At 33.7% G+C, this 18,763-nt stretch overlaps 2 protein-coding genes across 2 annotated transcripts; one reads left to right on the top strand and one right to left on the bottom strand.

Moving 5' to 3' along the window:
- Positions 1 to 3,454: 3,454 nt before the first annotated feature.
- On the bottom strand, positions 3,455 to 8,492 carry LOC117110206 (protein-lysine N-methyltransferase EEF2KMT-like). Its single transcript, XM_033252833.1, has 8 exons — positions 8,350 to 8,492; positions 7,749 to 7,808; positions 7,415 to 7,495; positions 6,356 to 6,463; positions 5,624 to 5,757; positions 4,946 to 5,367; positions 4,437 to 4,586; positions 3,455 to 3,983 (listed from the first exon to the last, which is right to left on the bottom strand). Exons 1-8 carry the CDS (start codon positions 8,449 to 8,451, stop codon positions 3,880 to 3,882), a joined length of 1,161 nt encoding a protein of 386 aa, XP_033108724.1. The 5' UTR covers positions 8,452 to 8,492; the 3' UTR covers positions 3,455 to 3,879.
- Positions 8,493 to 9,982: 1,490 nt separating this feature from the next.
- LOC117110207 (growth factor receptor-bound protein 2-like) lies at positions 9,983 to 17,987 on the top strand. Its single transcript, XM_033252834.1, has 5 exons — positions 9,983 to 10,131; positions 10,931 to 11,025; positions 12,950 to 13,072; positions 13,716 to 13,878; positions 15,403 to 17,987. Exons 1-5 carry the CDS (start codon positions 10,054 to 10,056, stop codon positions 15,577 to 15,579), a joined length of 636 nt encoding a protein of 211 aa, XP_033108725.1. The 5' UTR covers positions 9,983 to 10,053; the 3' UTR covers positions 15,580 to 17,987.
- Positions 17,988 to 18,763: the final 776 nt, after the last annotated feature.

The following is an 18,763-nucleotide window of genomic DNA, read 5'->3' as shown; positions in this document are numbered from 1 at the left end:
TTTTTTTTAAATTTTATTTATAATATTTGTAATCAAAGTGATATACATGTATCACAACATCTGTGGACTTTTACCCCACTCATTGGACCAAAACACCTATGGAACACATATACAGTACTCAGATTTCATTATGTTGAAGCTAATAATCAGATTTAGATTATCATTATTAATGTAATAACTAATAATATTCCTATGAGATGCAGTCTCCTGTTGATTAAGTAGTGACAAAGGAGTTTCCTGCGAATGTTTACTGAATGACGTACACAATTTATAGTATAAAAATATTTATAGTATGTAATGCTTGTGTGTAGAATTTTACACACTTGCACTCTTTCAGTGCACTAATCTGTACTAGTGCACAAGGTGTCCAAAACAAGAACAATTGCAGACCATATTTAGAATCAAAGATTCTATGGAGAACGCAAGGTGACGACGCACGCGCAACGGATCATTTGTAATTATGATCCGTTTAGAATGCCACCGAAAGTCAACAGACAGCATCGTGTCCTCTACCGCTCGCAGGGAGCGGAGTCCAATTTGCCGTACGATACGGTGGGTGCTCAGCTTAAGACCACGCAATATACGTGTAACCAAGCACCAAATATTTAATTACACCAAAAGGAAGTACTGTACATTATTGAAAAAAACTAGCGGGTGCCCACTTACCTCTAGGTGGGGATCAATATGGAGTGCCTTGCCCAAGTAGCTATAGCCTACTGATCTCTAAATCAAATTCTTGCTTATGTTATTGGTAGTTCTAAGCATATCATGGTCTGTTCTTATGCTATTTTGGTTGCAACTTAGCGGTAAAGATACAATGACGATGTGTAAGTGTTTTAGCTGTTTCCAGCAGATGGAAAAGGGTTAGAATATGCTATTAACCTGCCCACAGTAATGTGGACATTAATAGCTATGAATGTCCACAGTAATGTGGACATTAATAGCTATCATTATCATGTCCATGATATGTGGGTGTTCTTGAGTTTTTAATATGATTTATATCTTGTACTGTATTATCAATTGTCAGTGCCAATGACAATTACCATGCACAGCAAAATCAAATTAAATGTGTTGAGAAAGCTCATTTAAATAGTCCTCCCGGAAGTGACTTCTTCAAATTTGGGAAATCCGAGTCGTAAAACATAAACTTGTGCGTTTATGGGTTGTGGGGCATGCGCATATTCCGTGCCTTGCCTAGAGAATAACACATTTTAAATTGTGATCATTTACAAGTTGTATATAAAGAGAAGAACACCCTTTATGAGACACTGATAAACTAAAAATAGAGATATTTGTTTGCCCAGCAACAGTGCCTTAATCCCAAATAAAATTTATAAAAATGCATAAAGGGAAAGTTCTATGTGTGTCCAGTCTTAAAATACAATTTGAGTCATTATTATTTAATATGAAGATGAACCTGATTCTATAAGCTATAATGGCCCATCTATATTCCTTTATATTCTATTCTATTATATATATAGCATTTTATGCATTTGACAAAAATCCATTTCCATACTGGCCAGATTCTATAAGCTATAATGGCCTATCTATATTCCTTTATATTCTATTATATTATATATAAAAGTTTTTATACATTTGACAAAAATCCATTTCCATACTTGCCCCAGCTTGTAGTGTCAGAGAAGACCAGTTCAGGTTTGCTTTGAGTCTATGGTAGATATTTGAAGAATATATACAAGTTTAAAAACCTCAATTTTTGTTGTCTAATAATAATAATTGTAGTATACCTTACTGACACATATGCTGGGCAGTTTTTCCATTAGAGTATGGATTATTATCCATACATTACATAGTTTCTGAATATTTAACATTTTTTTTACAAATTAATCGATGACTATCATAATACAAGAAGTAAATTGAAAACACTTTAGTCTTACCACAATGGCAATATGATTTTGGAAAAGAACTTTTATATATCGCTCTGTTAAATTATGGAACAATCTATCATCAGATATTCATAGCAATATTAATTCTCTTTCCTTACAATCCTTTAAAAATCTCATTTAATTTACCCATTTGTTTTTCTTTTCTGTTTCTTGTATTTATAATATTTATATAAAATTTTCTTTTAATTTCATTTTGTAATTTAATGTAATTTAAGTTTATACCTTGGACCTAAGGGAAGAACAGTGTGACAATACTGACTGAGTATCCAGAATAAAGAAAGATTTCATCTAATTAGAATTATTAGTATATATTTTGAATTTTTGACTAATACTGTGGAGGGTATGTCCACTATGTGTGCCATAAATTATCTAGTCAATGGACTTGTCATAAAACATCTTATCTGGACTGCCATACAGTTTACATTTTCTAATCAACAGAGTATAGTGGTTATTAACTACAAAGTAAACCAGCTTTGACTGCATGGCTTTGCTTTGTGATGGTCATACTAAGAGTTAATTTGTGGCTGCCATTTTTGTGTGCAATAACCATTGAACAATTGTTTAAAAAGATGTGTGCAGTTGAGATCTACCTATGTGCTATTTATTCCAAGAGTTTCACGGTGGCGTATCTAGGAGGAGTAACATGGGAGAGTCATACGAAAAAGGGGCCACTAGCAGGAAATAAGGTCATTTTCGCAACAACATGAATGTAATTTTTTTTTCTTGACAAGTTCTCAGTGGTAGAACGCAAGATGTTTCTTTAGGGTTTGTATTTGGCCGTGCCACCTTAAGTCCTGTCCAGACTATCAAATTTTATTTGACAAAAACATGTGACATGCCTAAATATGGTCATGATGACATCACATCATGAACATATATAGGCACATCATGACTATATATGGGCATACAACAGTTTTTTGTCAAAGAAAATTTGATAGTCTGGATAGAGCTTTAGGCAAAACTATTTTTATACCTTGTTTTGTAAAGTTTGATTTTTTGGCCAATTGGTGCAACCGCCTCCACGAAAAAATGGAAATTTTAGAAAAAAAAAAGTTTATTTTTATTACACTCGCTGCTTCCTTGAAATCTCCAAAACCATTTAACCATCCCATTACTACACTGTTTTCATTCACCCATAAAATTATATTTTTATTTTCTCCTGGATGTTTTTGGCAAAACTATTTCCTAAATAAACCAAAAATTTATATTTTCCGCCCTCAGATGATCTTTAAAAAAAATAAGTCGGCGAAACAAGGTATAAAAGTCGTCTTGCCTTAGATATGCCACTGGAGGTACCCACTTACTATGTGGACAATGTATAAGAGTATTCTCTCCATGATTTAAGTAGTGTTTGACATTGTAAATGGTAAGGTAAATACTTTAGGTGTATAGTTTTAGTCACTCAGGGAAGTGATACAGATTCTTTTATATTAAAATTGAGTGACATTTTTCAACTGATTGTATGCATTTATACAGGCAGTTTTGAATAGTATAGAGGTAGTGCGAGATCTGGGAGACGAGAAATAAAAAATCAATGAATTGAAAAATATTATTAAGTTGTCTTTATTCTTTCAGTTTTATTTTTATATTACATTATTTAATAAACTACAGTATTAATCTTACACATCACTCGACCTCCCAATTTCACTCTCCCCTCCTCATCTTGCTAGTTCCATCTTATCCAAGATTCTAGTACCAAATTATCCTTTATTTCAGTGCTAGGTTGGCTCGTCACATACTAAGAATGCCCAGTGAGAGGATTCCAAAAACTGCGCTAAGATGGACCCCTGTAGGGAAAAGGTAAAGAGGAAGGCCGCAGACCACCTGACGGAGGACGGTATTGGGAGAGGTGGAGGATGTGCTCTAGCAAACGACCAAAATGAGTAGACGAGTCTTTGCAGCCACATGTCCCACAATATGGACAAGTAAGCACTGTTAAATCACTTCAGTTCCCAGTTCACAAATGTTGTCATCAGTGGCATGAGAGCTTCATAAGTTTAATGCAGACTTCTTTATCATAATGGAAGATGGATCTGGACGGACCTTCCAATTCATTCCAGGAAATTGATTTTTCGTCTAAAACGAACAAAAAATAAATACTGTATCAACTACAACATATCAAGAGAAATAACATCTTTGACAGCAAACAAAAAGCCTGTACAATACAATGACTGATGAAAAGTAATTAAAGATGTACTATCAGTCAAAAAGACAGCAAAATACCTCAAAACTTCATACGATTTTGAATAGCCCATTTGAAAAGTTCAAATAAGTTATTAGCTTAACGAGAAACAGATAAAAAAAGTAGTTTTCACCACAGAAAACCTTAAATTGATTACCAGAAGGATGTATGCAAAATAATACAAGAAAGTTATTTAACTGACCGAAAATTGAGGGGGATTCTTTTTTAATTCAAGTTTTTAATTTTAAGTTAATAACTTACTTAAATATACAAATAAAGCAATTCAAATGTGGCATCAAAATGTTCATGATTGATAGTACATCTTGAATTATCGAAGGTTAACTCACCAAGAACTTCAATAAATCTGTTAAATGTAGCTTCATTTCTGACAGTTGACGAGATGAAAGCAACAGGAGATGAAACCGACGATGATGATGACAACAGACATGAAAGAACTTGTCCAAGAGGCCCAAGTAATCGATCATCATACACCACATCTAAGCAAAATGCCCAAGCAAATGGAAAAGTTGGTCAGTTGATGATGTTTTCATTGTATTTATAATAAGCCCAAGTCTAATTTTAGGATGCACAACCCGATCAGCAATGGGTTTACAAATTTTGGGCCATTTTAAGCAGTTCAGACTTCAAAATTGTTTTTCCCATTTTTGGTTTTACGAGTTATGATTGATGGATGGATTTATTCGGTGTAAACACCAAGGATGATTGGGCAGTGCACCGGGAGACAATCCCCTACTCTTTTCCGAATAGTGTACTGCATACGGGCCATAATGCACACGGGACCAATGGCTTAAACAATCAATTTTATTGAAAGCATTTTTTCTTTTTAGACACTTACCAGCAGCCAAGATTACTTCCGACTTTAAACCTGTAATTTCTTGTTTCGTAAAATTCTCCCAATCCAGCTTCTTAAAATAAGTTGAGAATCCTCTGCAGCCACCACTGTCTTGCTCTATATCAGACAAATGGTTGCCAGAATATTCAATTGGATTTTGACCACTTGAACATATCTTAAAACATTTGTCACTATCTTTGTCCATGTCACTATTATTTTTACTTGAGTGGTCTATCTTAATGCAGTGGCAACATGCTTTTTCTTCTGTTTCTACTTTTAACGATTTAAGGTTCATAGCAACATTCTTTTCAATTGCATGTAAAACATAATCATTGCAGTCTGTGAATGTGTATTTTGCTGGGCAACACCATTTGCAGATGACAAGACCAGTAAATCCAAGTCCACTTCCCAACTCCAAAATGTGTCTAAATTTAAAAAAAAACAATTAATGATAATTATTTACCATGTAGCACTAAAAAAAAAATATATGGGGTTATATTTTATTCAAAGCAGGTATAATGACTGTCTGTCCAGGCATCTTCAGCAGAGAAGGTACCACATATACTCGTGTATAAGGTCGTTTGCGTATAAGACACTGCAAGTTTGAGGAGATTTTTGGACGATTTTTGTATGTAGACCCTCAAGTTTCACTATCAGAACTGAACTTCAGACAAAGTTTACCTATTTTTAAGATGTGCTTTATTCTCCACTGCCCACTCTGCAAGATATTTGGCAGCTTGCCAAGTACACAGTCCAGTTGTACCATGGGAAATCATCTGAGTGGACTCCTCCAATGTAATATGCATGTTCGGAGACTGTTCAATGAAACATAACATACATTATTGAACTGAATTTATTGGATTATTTAACAATAATAAATTTATTAAATCTGAGCATACATATAAACTAGAGTATGCAAACCCGAGTTCTTTATATAAGCAGTTATTTACAAGGTGGTTCATAAGCGGTCCATAAATGGTCAAATGTGACCAAATCATTGGTGTACCTATTGACAACGGTTGAAAATACAAGCTACAATAAAACTGTCTTTTGAAAGAGACGTTTAAGCTGTTGGTCCTGTGTTTAATATAGCAAGTTTTTTTTTGTTTTTTTTTAAAGAACACAGTGTATTGAGCTGGGATTGTCTTTCAGCTTTCCATCAAATTCTTTACCAGGAGCACCCCACTTAAAATAAGTCATCAGAATTTTATAGGTTATCATCATGTGTTTAAAACCAAAGAAACTCAATTCTATCCAATATACCACCTTGAGTCGTGGATAGTGCCATGCACAAGGATTGCAAATGGGCAGAGCAGCAACCAATTTCCAACATAATAAACCGTCAACATTAAAGACAGAAATCACAACTTCTCCAACTGCTATCACAAAGCCCAATATTTCAAGATGACTTACTAAAAAATATGTCTTGAAGCAAACATGATTGTTGTCTTGTGCCATTCCAATGAGTGATGCATATGACTCATAAAGATCATCACAAATATCAAAGCCATTTTCTTCACACTAAAAAATTGAATAAATACAACATCAGATATAGTATTTATCAATCAATCAATCAACAGTAATTGTAAAGGGCTAATATTCACGGCAGTGATCAGTGGCGCTAAGGGCATTACTTAAAGTGCACATAATAAATTTAACTTATGAGGTTGTGAAAGAAAAACTATTTACTCTAAATTTCTGAATCAATCACTTAGTATGAGATTGAAAAAAGGTAAGCTTTTAACCTATTCTTGAAAAGAAAAACAGATAAATGGATGTCAGTGGGAAAGACATTTCATAATAAAGGGGCAGCACATGAAAATGAACGTTTTCAAAAAAATTTTTCAGTTTCCATTTGCTTTGTTCAAGAAGCTGTTTACTAGATGATCTTATTCTTACTACATACTAAAACTAATTAAATAATTGTTGCAACACGAGTCCAATGTATGATCATGATAATAATTATTATTACTGATATTATACTACATAACCCAATCAAAGAAAATCCTGGTGCCACCTCTGGCAGGTGTTATGTTATAAGCCTATAAGCTCTGTGACATACCTAAATATGGGCATGATGACATGACATCATACCATATATAGGCACATCATGACTATATATGGTCATGATGACATCACATCATGACCATATATAGGCACATCATGACTACATATGGACATACAACAGGTTTTGATACTCTCAACAGAGTTTTAATCAGGGTTTTGGAAAAGTCTATTTTGCATTATTAATACTGCTTAATACATTAAGGGCTCGTTCACAATTATCAAAATTTTCACAAGTGTAGAAACAGTACTCTTTTTCGGTACCCCTCAGTCCCCTCTGAATATGTACATAAAAAATTTTGCAAGGCCTTCTCCATTTTGTTTGTGAAGTTTGAAAATGTTGATGATCGTGAATGTATATACTGTCCCAATTTTGAAAGAATAAACATGTGTGGTTTATGAACTTACCTTTTTAAGCATTGCTTTCAAGAAAGACAGTTGATGAGCCAAAGAGGGTGGAAACCGCTGACAGAGGGAGCTTTTCACAGTCTACACGAGAAATCACAGCAGTCACTGATTAATGTATTAGGTTCATTTAGTACCATTTCACCAACATTAACTGTTGGATGGTTTATGTAATAAAATAAAAAAAAGATTGATAAATAAATTACGACTGGTGAAGGGATGAGTAAATGGATAAAGAAAATGGTTGATATGAAAATGGTTGATATGTAAATGAAAAAACAGTGGATAAATAATGGGACTGATGAAAATTGATAGCTAAAAGTGGAATTTAACTAACCATATTCAGAAGATCTGCTTGTTGCTGAGGAGTTCCAAAAAGAAAATGTCTATTTTCGTCCTGGAAATAAACACATTCAGATTGTTACATTTTATTTAAGGTCCCAAATATTGTTTATGTGACTTACAGTACTGGATTATATGCACAAATTATTATATTAGTTAACCCCCTTGCCATCATCATCATCATCATGTTAGAATCCCATGATAGAACAATTATTTAGCTGGGCATGGGCACATATAAAAAATTATTAGATTATCACAATAGAATATTGCTTTATAAATGCTACAAGACTACATAAATAACTTTCCAACTTAGAAATAATAAATTGAATAGTGATGTGCCTGTACAGTGCTTAAACGATGTGTCTATAGTCCGTAAAAGACTGTGACCTCCATTTTGTTTAGGTCCTAGGCCTATTTTTACTGTGCCTAAAACAAACTAGTCCGTCGTGCCTCTTCGCTCGCTTACTCACTGTACAACGCGGATCGCGGGATCCATACAACGCAAAATGTTGGGCTAGGGCCAAGCCCAGCGTATGATGCAAAATTAGGATTTACTGTACTCTGTAATTAATTACTACTACATAATGTAGGCCTACCTCAAATTTAACATTCTTCACGAGCACCATACTAAAAAACTGGGTTTGTACATTGTAATACGGCCTATTTTCGGACACACCAACTTCACTATCAGTTGCCATGCTGTGATACGCCTCAATGATTTTCAAAACACAGCTGAGTAGGAACTTTAATAGGTCCTGGATATTAATATTCATGAGTTAGCTCTCTAGGGCAGTGTTTATCTAGGGGTTGATGGTGTATTTGTAGCAGCAGCGTGATCGCGTTTGTAGCAGCGTTGGTCGCCATGGGTGTATATGCAAGGGGAGTCGGGAATGTCGTACGACCCCCAACATTTTTAAAGGTCCACATTTTTTTCCAAAGACATTTTTTCTAGGGCCTTTTCACAATGACATAAATGAAAAAGCATTGATGAGGTACCAGCAATGAGCCATCCGCTTCTTCAAGCTGGTGGCGCTGTAATCGATTTTCCTGTCTCCCACTAAAAAGGTCCAAAATTATGATCACGTAATTTGGTAATTTGTTTCCGTATTGTCTGGTGTGAATTTTGATCGAATACACACATTGTTTCCAAGTACCGCCGCGTCAGCACCTTACAACCATTTGATCACTTAACCATCAAAGTATTACGCTGTAAACTAATTCATCTATGCTATAATCCAGACTTTTTAGTCGTCACATCCTTCGTGGGATTGTGTGTATCGAGGCATGAATTTTTTTATCTTTTGACGAAGGCGAGATGGAGTTCATTTCCTTAGAAACCTCCATGATGGGAAGAAGGTACGCTGGTGGTGAATTACTACATCAAAGGTCAACACAATGAATAATTCATTTGTACCACAAGATGCCACATAGATCGATTTGGAGTTTGATACCAAGTAAATTTCAATTTTAAAACTTCATCATCAGGGGTGTATGTATTATCTCGATCGGCCCCACTTTCGGCCCTCCTTTTGGACATTTCTGGATTCTCCTCTGATCATCGGATCATCACAATCATCATTATCACCATCATCATCATCATTAATCACCATCATCATTGATTAATTTGCGTAGCGTGACCGGTAATTTGTGGGAGGTTCGTTTCAGTGGAAAGTGGACCCTTTGGCTTGTATGATCTCCGATACTGGAGAACAATGTAAATATATCTACGAATATCAATATATTCGTTTTTAAATGCGGACTTTCTCCAGTTTTTGGGCGGTCCGTCGTAACCCCCCTTAATTCCCCCCCCCCCCCCCCCACGCTACGGGCCTGCCCTAATATTAAGTTTCCTCACGCAAATAGAATCAAAATAGAATTGCAGTACCCGCTGCTACTTTGGGATGGGATTCCACATAAATCAAAGCAAGCTCGCTGGTGTGGTGGTGATCACTCCTGGTAGTATCTGAAGGTCTTGGTTCGAGTCCCTATCTGATCAAGTATTTTAGAACGTATGAGTACACAGTTTGATAAAAAGTCGGTATAGGATAGAGCATGAATCCTATTATTAAATAATTATAATAAAAATCGTAACAATAAAATTATAAATTTTATAATTTTATTGTTACGATTTTTATTATAATTATTATTAGACTTGGCGCATAGTTGTGTAGAAAAATAAACACCGCCTGGAAACGGAGTCTAATCATGAATAATAAGAGTTTCCTACGCACAAGTGAGACCTAGAGCGGATGTGTGCTAGTGACCTGCGTTGGCTTTCTGATTTACTCTAGTAGTAAACAATGGAGGCTCTTGCTAAATACGATTTTCACGCAACAGCCGATGACGAACTATCATTTTCTAAAGGTAGTTTAATTAAGGTATGTTTCGGAAAACGTGTGTAGAGTTTGATATGTAAGACTCTTTACGACTGTTTGACACGGTTTGTGTTTGTGTACAGTAGTGTACGTAGAAATGAATGTCGTTTTAAGTTGATACCACCCTGCTGTGTTACTGAGTCTATACTGTACAGTACTAATATCGTCACAAGTGGGATTTAAATAGTCCTACACAGTTACCCGATTGTTTATGAAATGTGCGATTGCAGAGGTCCCATAATATAATTATTGTAATCGCGAACTATTTAATTTACGAAAATGTGCAAACTGTTTCATCGTTTAGTAATATTTAAGAGGAGGCCCAGTCATTTTGACTATAATAACAACACTGCAAGCCGCACGCAGTGTGTTGACTTATGTTGGGATCTAATCTAAGCACTCACAAGCTGGATCTTATGTTTTTACTTGCACTAAGGCTAAAATTGGAAACCACTACTATTCTATTGCCTGTGATTTATTTATCAAATTAATTTATTGTAGTCAAGATTATGTTTGGTACTTTACATTTCAGCTATGTTTATTGATTAATTACACAGTTTTAATAACCATTACATAATAATAATTATTATTTTGTTATATATTTTTAATAATATCTTACCTAAATTTCTTTTTTCTAGATATTTAAAAAGCAGGATAAGAATTGTAGTCAAGATTATGCTTGATTTTTACATATTCTATGCTAATTTTTAATTACACAGTTTTAATAATCATTACATATTAATTATTATTTTGTTAAATTTATATATGTTTAGTAATATCTTACCTAAATTTCTTTGTCTAGATATTAAAGCAGGATGATAAGAATTGGTACAATGCAGAGTTTGAAGGACAAGAAGGCCTTGTTCCTAGGAACTACATTGAAATGGCACCTCATGAGTGAGTAGGCAAAGGTCACTTAAACCATGGAGGATTTAGTTTACCATGCTTAAACATAGCAGGGGGGGGTCGGCCCCAGCCCCTTTTTGGTGCATAAAAATAAAACAATTTGTTTTTAGAAATAAAAAAGTATTGATCTCCGAAACCACTTTAGAGGATATTTTTTCGAGCGTGGGGCATGCCTGGACCCCCTAGGGCTATGGTCAGCAACTTTTTACTCCTAAGGACCCATAATTTTGTGCTTTAGCTTCCCACGACCCAAGATCTCGAGTTATCATTGAAGTGTTGTCCAAGATACAAAATATACGGCCAATGTAATACAGTGGAACCCCCCTACTTTGGGACACCCCTATTCAGAGGACACCACTAAGTGGAAACCTTTTAGTGAAACGAGGGGAATTATAATTATCTTTAAACACTGTGGCCAACCCCTATTAAGGGGACACCCTATTAATTGGACGGGGACACTTTCTAGGTGTGCCAACTGGTAAAATCTCTACATATTTAAACCCTATTAAGGGGACAATTAATGTTTTCATTGTATCACAAAAAAACTACAGTAGTCTCAAAATAAATAATTTTGACACATTTTGAGCAATAAACTTCACATCAATTGTCTTCCCTGAATCCGGTGATTAAAGGGCCAAAATATTTTTTGCATTTTGAAGATAATATCTGTTTTTTGTTTTGTTGGCTCAGACAGATATGGGTATATAGAATAAAAGGAAATTGGTATTAATTCCAAAAGACCAAATTTTATAAAGATATCCTGTTTTCTTTCCTCTATTTCTTATGTAAACACGGAATTAATCTTTTCAAAACATTTACTACAATGTGTCAAGAGTCAGTTATTTAAATATTATGTAATACCCTTGAGGGAATTGTATCCTGTATAAGGAAGTAAAGAAAAGCCTTTTATACCTGCCAAACATGGAATAAAAATAAAATTTTATTTTTGGCCAGTCGTGCACCCTCTGCCACGAAAAAAATTGAATTTTCATTTTAAAAATTTCATATATTTATTGCACCCTCCACGTCCACTCCCTTGAAATGTCCAGAAATATGATATACCGTATATATTTTTTCTTTAATTTATACTGCATAAATTTAAAGCATTTATCAATCTTATTTACTAATGTACACAGTTTGCAATCAATAAAATGTTATTTTTATTTTCTCCTCCATCTGGATGTTTTTGTCAAAACTATTTGATAAATAAAAAACAAGATTTAATTTTTTCCCACCCTCATCTGACAATCTTTAAAAAAATAATTCACGAAACAAGGTATTAAATAAGGTCTTGCCTAAGCAATATTATGCGATACTCTATAGAAAAATGTGGTCTGTAATAAGGAAGTTATTTAAAGGGAGTGTACCAACTTTCTTTGGCGGGCCAAATTTTTCCATCCAATAAAGGTTAAGACGTACTTACTGAACGTTTCAAGACCTGTCAGGTATCATTCTCAACTGGCGTTTCATTACTTCCGTCTAGCAGAGGAATGTGTAATGGCATTGCACTGCTTTGGAATAGTGCTACCAACATTAGGGCCTATCGGATGTGCCCCCTCCTCCTTAATTCCTTTTCCAGATGTTTACCTTTTTCTAGCCACCAATCGAGCTTCTGTAGTATATATAAATATGTACTGTAATGTGAATATATAAAAATTAACAAATTATTTGCAAAAAATCATTTACACTGAAGTCATTTTAGAATTTTATCTTGAATCCATAAAGTTTGTGACAAAAAATTAAATATTTAACATTGGTATAACAAAGTTATTCTGCATTTTACACAAGTTTTAAAGGGTGCCACCAAGTAGGATTATTTTCCATTTGGTGAAATAAACACAACAAACATCTAAAAAATATTTTAAAACATTGCATACAAATTTGTTTACAATCACTGTTTTTTTGCCACTTCCAGTTGGTTCCATGGAAAAATATCAAGGAAAAAGGCAGAAGACTTATTACTGAACCAGAAAAAAGATGGTGCTTTTCTTATTCGTGAAAGCGAAAGCAATCCAGGAAAGTTTTCATTATCAGTGAAGTGAGTAAAAAAAATCTTTAAAATATGTACAGTGTACCCCTTATTTGGACTTTTTTACTTTTTCTACTTTTTTAAAACTTACACTTTTGAAGAAAAAAAAAGTAAGACAAAAAGAATCAACTGTTGGGAAGACAGGGTTGCGTCATATGCTGTGGCAGATCCAGAAATTCATAATAGAGGGGACACAGGGTGAGCAATTTTCACAGATAAAGGATTCACCCACCTCAGCCCCACCATCGATTAAGGCATCTCTAGATGGCCGCAAATGCCACTCTCAGGTTTAAATGTTAATTAAATTTTCTTTTGTTCTTTATTATTTTTTTTAATTTTGAATAATTTGGGGGTGGGTAGCATAGCTCCCCCTACCAGAATCCACCACTGCTGTGAAATCTTGTTGATTATTATATTTCCGAAGAGTGTACTGCATTCTTTAACATGCACATGGGACATATTGCACACGGTACCAGCAGCTTAAACATTTCATCTGAAATTTGGTACACTATTGAAACTTGCCTTCAGCCCTCTAGCTGAAACACATAGCGAGCAGCAAGGGGAATTGAACCGAGGAACCGGTGGCTACCACCAGTTTAGCCGACTTAGCTAAGCGCTCTCACAAAATGGATTAAATTCCTAATTATCACAGGTATGGTGATGGGGTGCAGCATTTTAAAGTGTTGAGTGATGGGACTGGAAAGTATTTTCTGTGGGTCGTTAAGTTCACGTCGTTGAACAAGCTTGTAGACTACCACCGAACATTATCAGTTAGCAGAACACAGACTATTTGCCTCAAAGATATGAATCGACAGGTAAGATATGATAACAGAATATATATGTATGTATGTATGTACCTATTGTGTAATGGAGTTTATCTGGTGGTATTTGAATCTGTTCAACCATGAAGCCTCCGTGGTCTAATGGTTATGACGCTCGCCTTGACAGCGAGAGGTCACAGGTTCGAGTCCCGCCAGAGACATTTTATTACACAATTTCTTCATTCATTTATTTACAGGACTACATTCGTTGAGAGCTATGCTATACGATTATGTCCGTCCTTTATTCGAACACAGTATTTACCTTTCTTTGATGATTTATAATATATGTATGTATTGGTGAAGGCGATGACAATAAAAACAGGTTGACATATATTTTTGGAACATAATTTATTAAACATGAATATTTCGCCCACTCCTTATCAGCATACAGTAAGTGATGAAGTCCACAGGAGTGGACGAAATACTCGTGTTAAATAAATTATGTTCCAAAAATACGTCAACTTGACCTTCTGTTATTGTCATCACATTCACCACTTTATTTATTATGGATCAACATGCTACTGTACATCATTTCACAATAATACAAAATATTTTATGTTGTACTGTTTAACTCAGCATTTTCACATCATTATTTATGTATATTATTTGAAACCTCAATAACCAATATGATACAAAATATTTTTATTAGTGTCACAAAAAATAGTAGGTTTTTAATCGTTGGCTCTTGGAATGGAGACTTGAACAGTGTAAGCTTCTCAGACACAGCTACAATTAAATTTGTCACTTTAATTTGAATGCCCTTGTGTCAGCCTATTGCATTACTACTGGAGCCAATCCCAATAGCAGATATCCCCTGGGACCAGGAAAGCTTTCACCTTTGACCTTACAGTAACTTTGTGGTTTTTATGACTCGATATTTGTATTGGTATAGTAATGTTGGTACATGTCATTATGGGATTGCAAATCAAGCAACAAGTCTAATGGGAGGAGGCTCATTTGTCAAATGTTTTATACTTCTTTAAGGTTGATTCATTACCACAACATTTAAATATCTCATCTGCAGTATATATGAATAATTCACATAATTATTTTTTTTGTGTGTTTTTCAATGAATGGTAAAAGATTTATTTGGTTATTTGTATTTTTTTTTTCTTATTAAATTTTTTTTTTCATTGGAACTTCAGAAGCCAGCAATGTTTTTTTCAGTACTGACCTTCAATAATAAATAAATAATAAATATATAGATACAACATTCACTTGTAAAGAATATTTACATACAGTATTTGTTTTATGGTTATTTTTTAAAATTTAGTTTATTTAAAACACTGTTGCTATAATTTCCCCTGTCCTTCGGATGAAACATTGAGATGTTGATATTGTGGATAGAGATTATAAATGGCATATCAAATAATATTGCTTTCCTTCTTGGTGTAGACTTTATGCCTTTGAGTTGTTTATATTATAATAAATTTATAACGTGCCAATTCAAAAAGGCGCAAGAAAAAAATTTAATTTGTCATATTTCATTTTTTATTTAAATCTTCTTGATTTTAACAGATGCCAAGAGTGATGGCAAATTTTGACTTTGAGCCGCAAGAAGAGGGAGAGCTGAAGTTCCAAAGTGGGCAAATAATTGAGGTATTGGATGACTCGGATCAGAATTGGTGGCGAGGCCGCCTTAACGGAGAGATCGGGATGTTCCCTGCACCGTTTGTCAGAAAGATCAAAAATTAAAATAAAGAGAAACCTGTAAACAGTTAAAAAATCATAAAAATAGTTGTCAAAGTACAACTCTAACAATAGAGGGCAGTATTTGTGCCTCAGCAGCTGCCTTTACAGACTTGAATTTTTATCAAAGAATGTTTGCACTTATTATCTCTGGTTTTTCATCCTCACAACTGTTTTACATCAGAGAGACTTAAACGTTTTTATTGTCACAAATACATCCACAGAAACAGATGTTAAAAATGTTTCAGCACGACACACACTGCATTGGTATTGGCAGCTGATGCTACCATGTGTCACACGTCATGACTCTCACGGATGGTCATCAGCAACAATCTCTCTCGTATAGCATGCACGAAATCACCAGCCATTGGCCGATGCAGTGTTCTATACTATATTATTGATCTATACGAATTATTTGGTGCTTTAGATGGCCTTAATATTCATTGAGAATCCAATTTTCGAAATGTAAATATAACTCCAAAATATTTTAAGGTTTAGAAATTGTTTTCAGTGTGCAAGAATTTGTTGTCTTTCGTAGCACCGATCAATATACAGTTTATGCTATTATACAGTTTATGAACAACATAAAGTATATTTTTATTTTAGAAAATCTATATTCTTATATTATCTCAAAATTTGTTGTCTTTAAAAAGTTGGTCCAGAAAAGTGAATGTTTTTGGAGTGGATTCAGACCAAGGGATTATTGTTGATAATCTTAGCATTGGTAAATTAATTTTTTATGAAAATTATTTGTACTTTATGTAGATTATTAATTATTAATGAGGTTTAAGATTACAACTTGATAAATCCAATGTTTATGCAAATTTATCTTCCTGTATAGAAAAAACACTCTTACGTTTGAGATTTTGGACTGAAAACCACTTACAGTAATTTAATATTAGGCCTACGTATTCACATTTAAAAAAAAATTAATAATAGGCTTACTTATTCACATTAAAAAATGGGAGTATACAACGGATGACTCATACCCTAGACAAAACTCCAAAGAAGATGTTTTTACTGTATCTTAATTACCCTCTTTAAGTATATTTAAACTGTACGTCTTTTTGCAAAAAAAAAAAAATATTTTTCAGTTGCAATAATAATTATTTGTTTAAAAACATTAGGCCTACATTTGGTAATTACATTTCATTGATCAGTTTATTTCTGAGGCACGTTGACCAAAAAATTTTCTGTCAAAATCCTTAAAGTTATATAGTTGAATATGTATAACAATTAAAAAATGGTTTCAAGGCAATTCCAAACAAGAAAATTGGAAAGAAATTAAGTGAAACAAAAAGAGTATTGTGTTCACTTGTTTATGATATGATTCCTTTTAAGATATCATATCTTTAAAAAAAAAAACCAAATAATATATAAATGTATTATTAAGTATTTTTATTTTAAGCAAAACATTTTTTTAATTTAGTCATGTTATCAATGATTTCAGTTTGTGTCTAAGCCACTGACAATCAATTTATAAAACATTAATAATTGTCTTTAATTTAAATTCAATGCTTGTCCGTCTAAATCAGATTGATATATTTAGTTTTATAGTATTTATGTTAATTTAGGCAATTCAGTTATGTATTTATTTTAAGTATAAAATACCTGTACCACACTGCCAAATTCACTATTTGGAAAAATATATGTATATACACAAGTCAGATTAATCGCTTTCGAATCTAATTTCATTTATTTTAATTTTCCATTTTACTCGCGCTTTTGAAAACTGCATAAACAGTCGCGTCTAGTGGTTAGATGGTTTTTTAAAAAAATCCTACATTAAATTTAAATTTATTAATGAAAAGCATTCAAGAATCGTTATTTTTAACTATAATTTAAACAAATGCCAAAAGAAACTTGTCTAAACTGGTACGTCACTTAGGCGCTCCAACATGGCGTCGGAGGCCTCACTTTTTTCTGTACCAGGATTGTCCGATGAGCAATCCAGCTATTAATAGTAGAGATCAGTGGTCAAGACACGCAAACACGTGTGTTTGTGGCCGGAACAACACATGTGCTTGTTGCACATGCAGGTATTCCTGGTACTGTTAACACTGGCATTTAGGAAAAGTCATTCTTTTATTGAGATGTAAACATTTTACATCCAGATGTACAATACAACTAGGAGATGTAAGGTCTTACATTTTTAATTCAAAATATATATTTTAGTTAACATATCTCAATATTAAGGGCTTTAGTTTTTATTTTTTTTTTTTTTTTACATGGAATCTGGCGAAAATTTGAAACTTCTGAAATATACAATTTATTATAACAGTTATTAAATCAATAAATTTTCACCTTTCCTCTTATCTGTTGGTTTTTGGAGATTTGGGCAAATTAAGAAACATCTGGAATATACAGTAATAAGAAATTGTTTTGATGTCAATAAATGTTGAACACCTTCTTAACTGTTACCAGTTCCTGAGTCTTTTGTAACGTTTTAGAACCATCAATTAAAATTTGCATTAGTCGAATTTAAAATGGCATTGACAAATAGTTCTACATAGATAAAATTCGACTTTCAGATCGTCAATTTATGGAAAACAACTTTGCATATAAAATATGATCGACTTAGAAATTATTCGAGTTAGGCTTAAGCAAGTTTAACTGTAATACTAATATTTACTCAAACCATTAAAATTGGATCACAAGAGTCCTATGTAGGTTTTTTGGTAAAAACAATGAGCTAAAGCTCATACTTTTTTTTGCACGATTTTTTTTACCCCACCATTTTCCAGTTGTTTCGTATTCCATGATACCTACAGATCACAATAGTCCTCTGTAGGTTGATGAATGCCACTTAAATCCTCGTTTTAAGCTTAAATAACGATAAATCGTATGATACTCAATTAGGCACATGTGGCCGAATCTAGGAAAAACGACCAGGTTAAAAATTGGCCAGTTTTGGTAAAAACCATGAGCTATATATATATAGCTTATACTTTTTTTTGGACGATTTTTTTTACCCCGCCATTTTCCAGTTGTTTCGTATTCAATGATACCTACAGATCACAAGAGTTATCTGTAGGTTAATAAATGCAACTTAAATCCTCGTATTGAGCTTAAATAACGATAAATCGGATGATACTAAATTAGGCACATGTGGCCGAATCTATGAAAAACGACCAGGTTAAAAATTGGCCAATTTTGGTAAAAACCATGAGCTATAGCTCATACTTTTTTT

This window comes from Anneissia japonica, unplaced genomic scaffold (assembly GCF_011630105.1).
Source record: "Anneissia japonica isolate Jap-2015-1 unplaced genomic scaffold, ASM1163010v1 scaffold284697_len431725_cov185, whole genome shotgun sequence".
Classification (NCBI taxonomy): Eukaryota; Metazoa; Echinodermata; class Crinoidea; order Comatulida; family Comatulidae; genus Anneissia; species Anneissia japonica.
This window is presented reverse-complemented; position numbering and strand designations above follow the sequence as displayed.

What these genes read in the sequence shown, in the direction of transcription:
- LOC117110206 (XM_033252833.1), bottom strand. Translation starts at nt 8,451, where the DNA reads ATGGCAACTGATAGTGAAGTTGGTGTGTCCGAAAATAGGCCGTATTAC. An exon ending in TGAAGAATGTTAAATTTGAG is followed by an intron (nt 7,809 to 8,349) that starts GTAGGCCTACAT and finishes GTTTATTTCCAG; the next exon opens with GACGAAAATAGACATTTTCT. An exon ending in TGAAAGCAATGCTTAAAAAG is followed by an intron (nt 6,464 to 7,414) that starts GTAAGTTCATAA and finishes TCAATTTTTTAG; the next exon opens with TGTGAAGAAAATGGCTTTGA.
- LOC117110207 (XM_033252834.1), top strand. Translation starts at nt 10,054, where the DNA reads ATGGAGGCTCTTGCTAAATACGATTTTCACGCAACAGCCGATGACGAA. An exon ending in CTAAAGGTAGTTTAATTAAG is followed by an intron (nt 10,132 to 10,930) that starts GTATGTTTCGGA and finishes TTCTTTGTCTAG; the next exon opens with ATATTAAAGCAGGATGATAA. An exon ending in ATTGAAATGGCACCTCATGA is followed by an intron (nt 11,026 to 12,949) that starts GTGAGTAGGCAA and finishes TGCCACTTCCAG; the next exon opens with TTGGTTCCATGGAAAAATAT.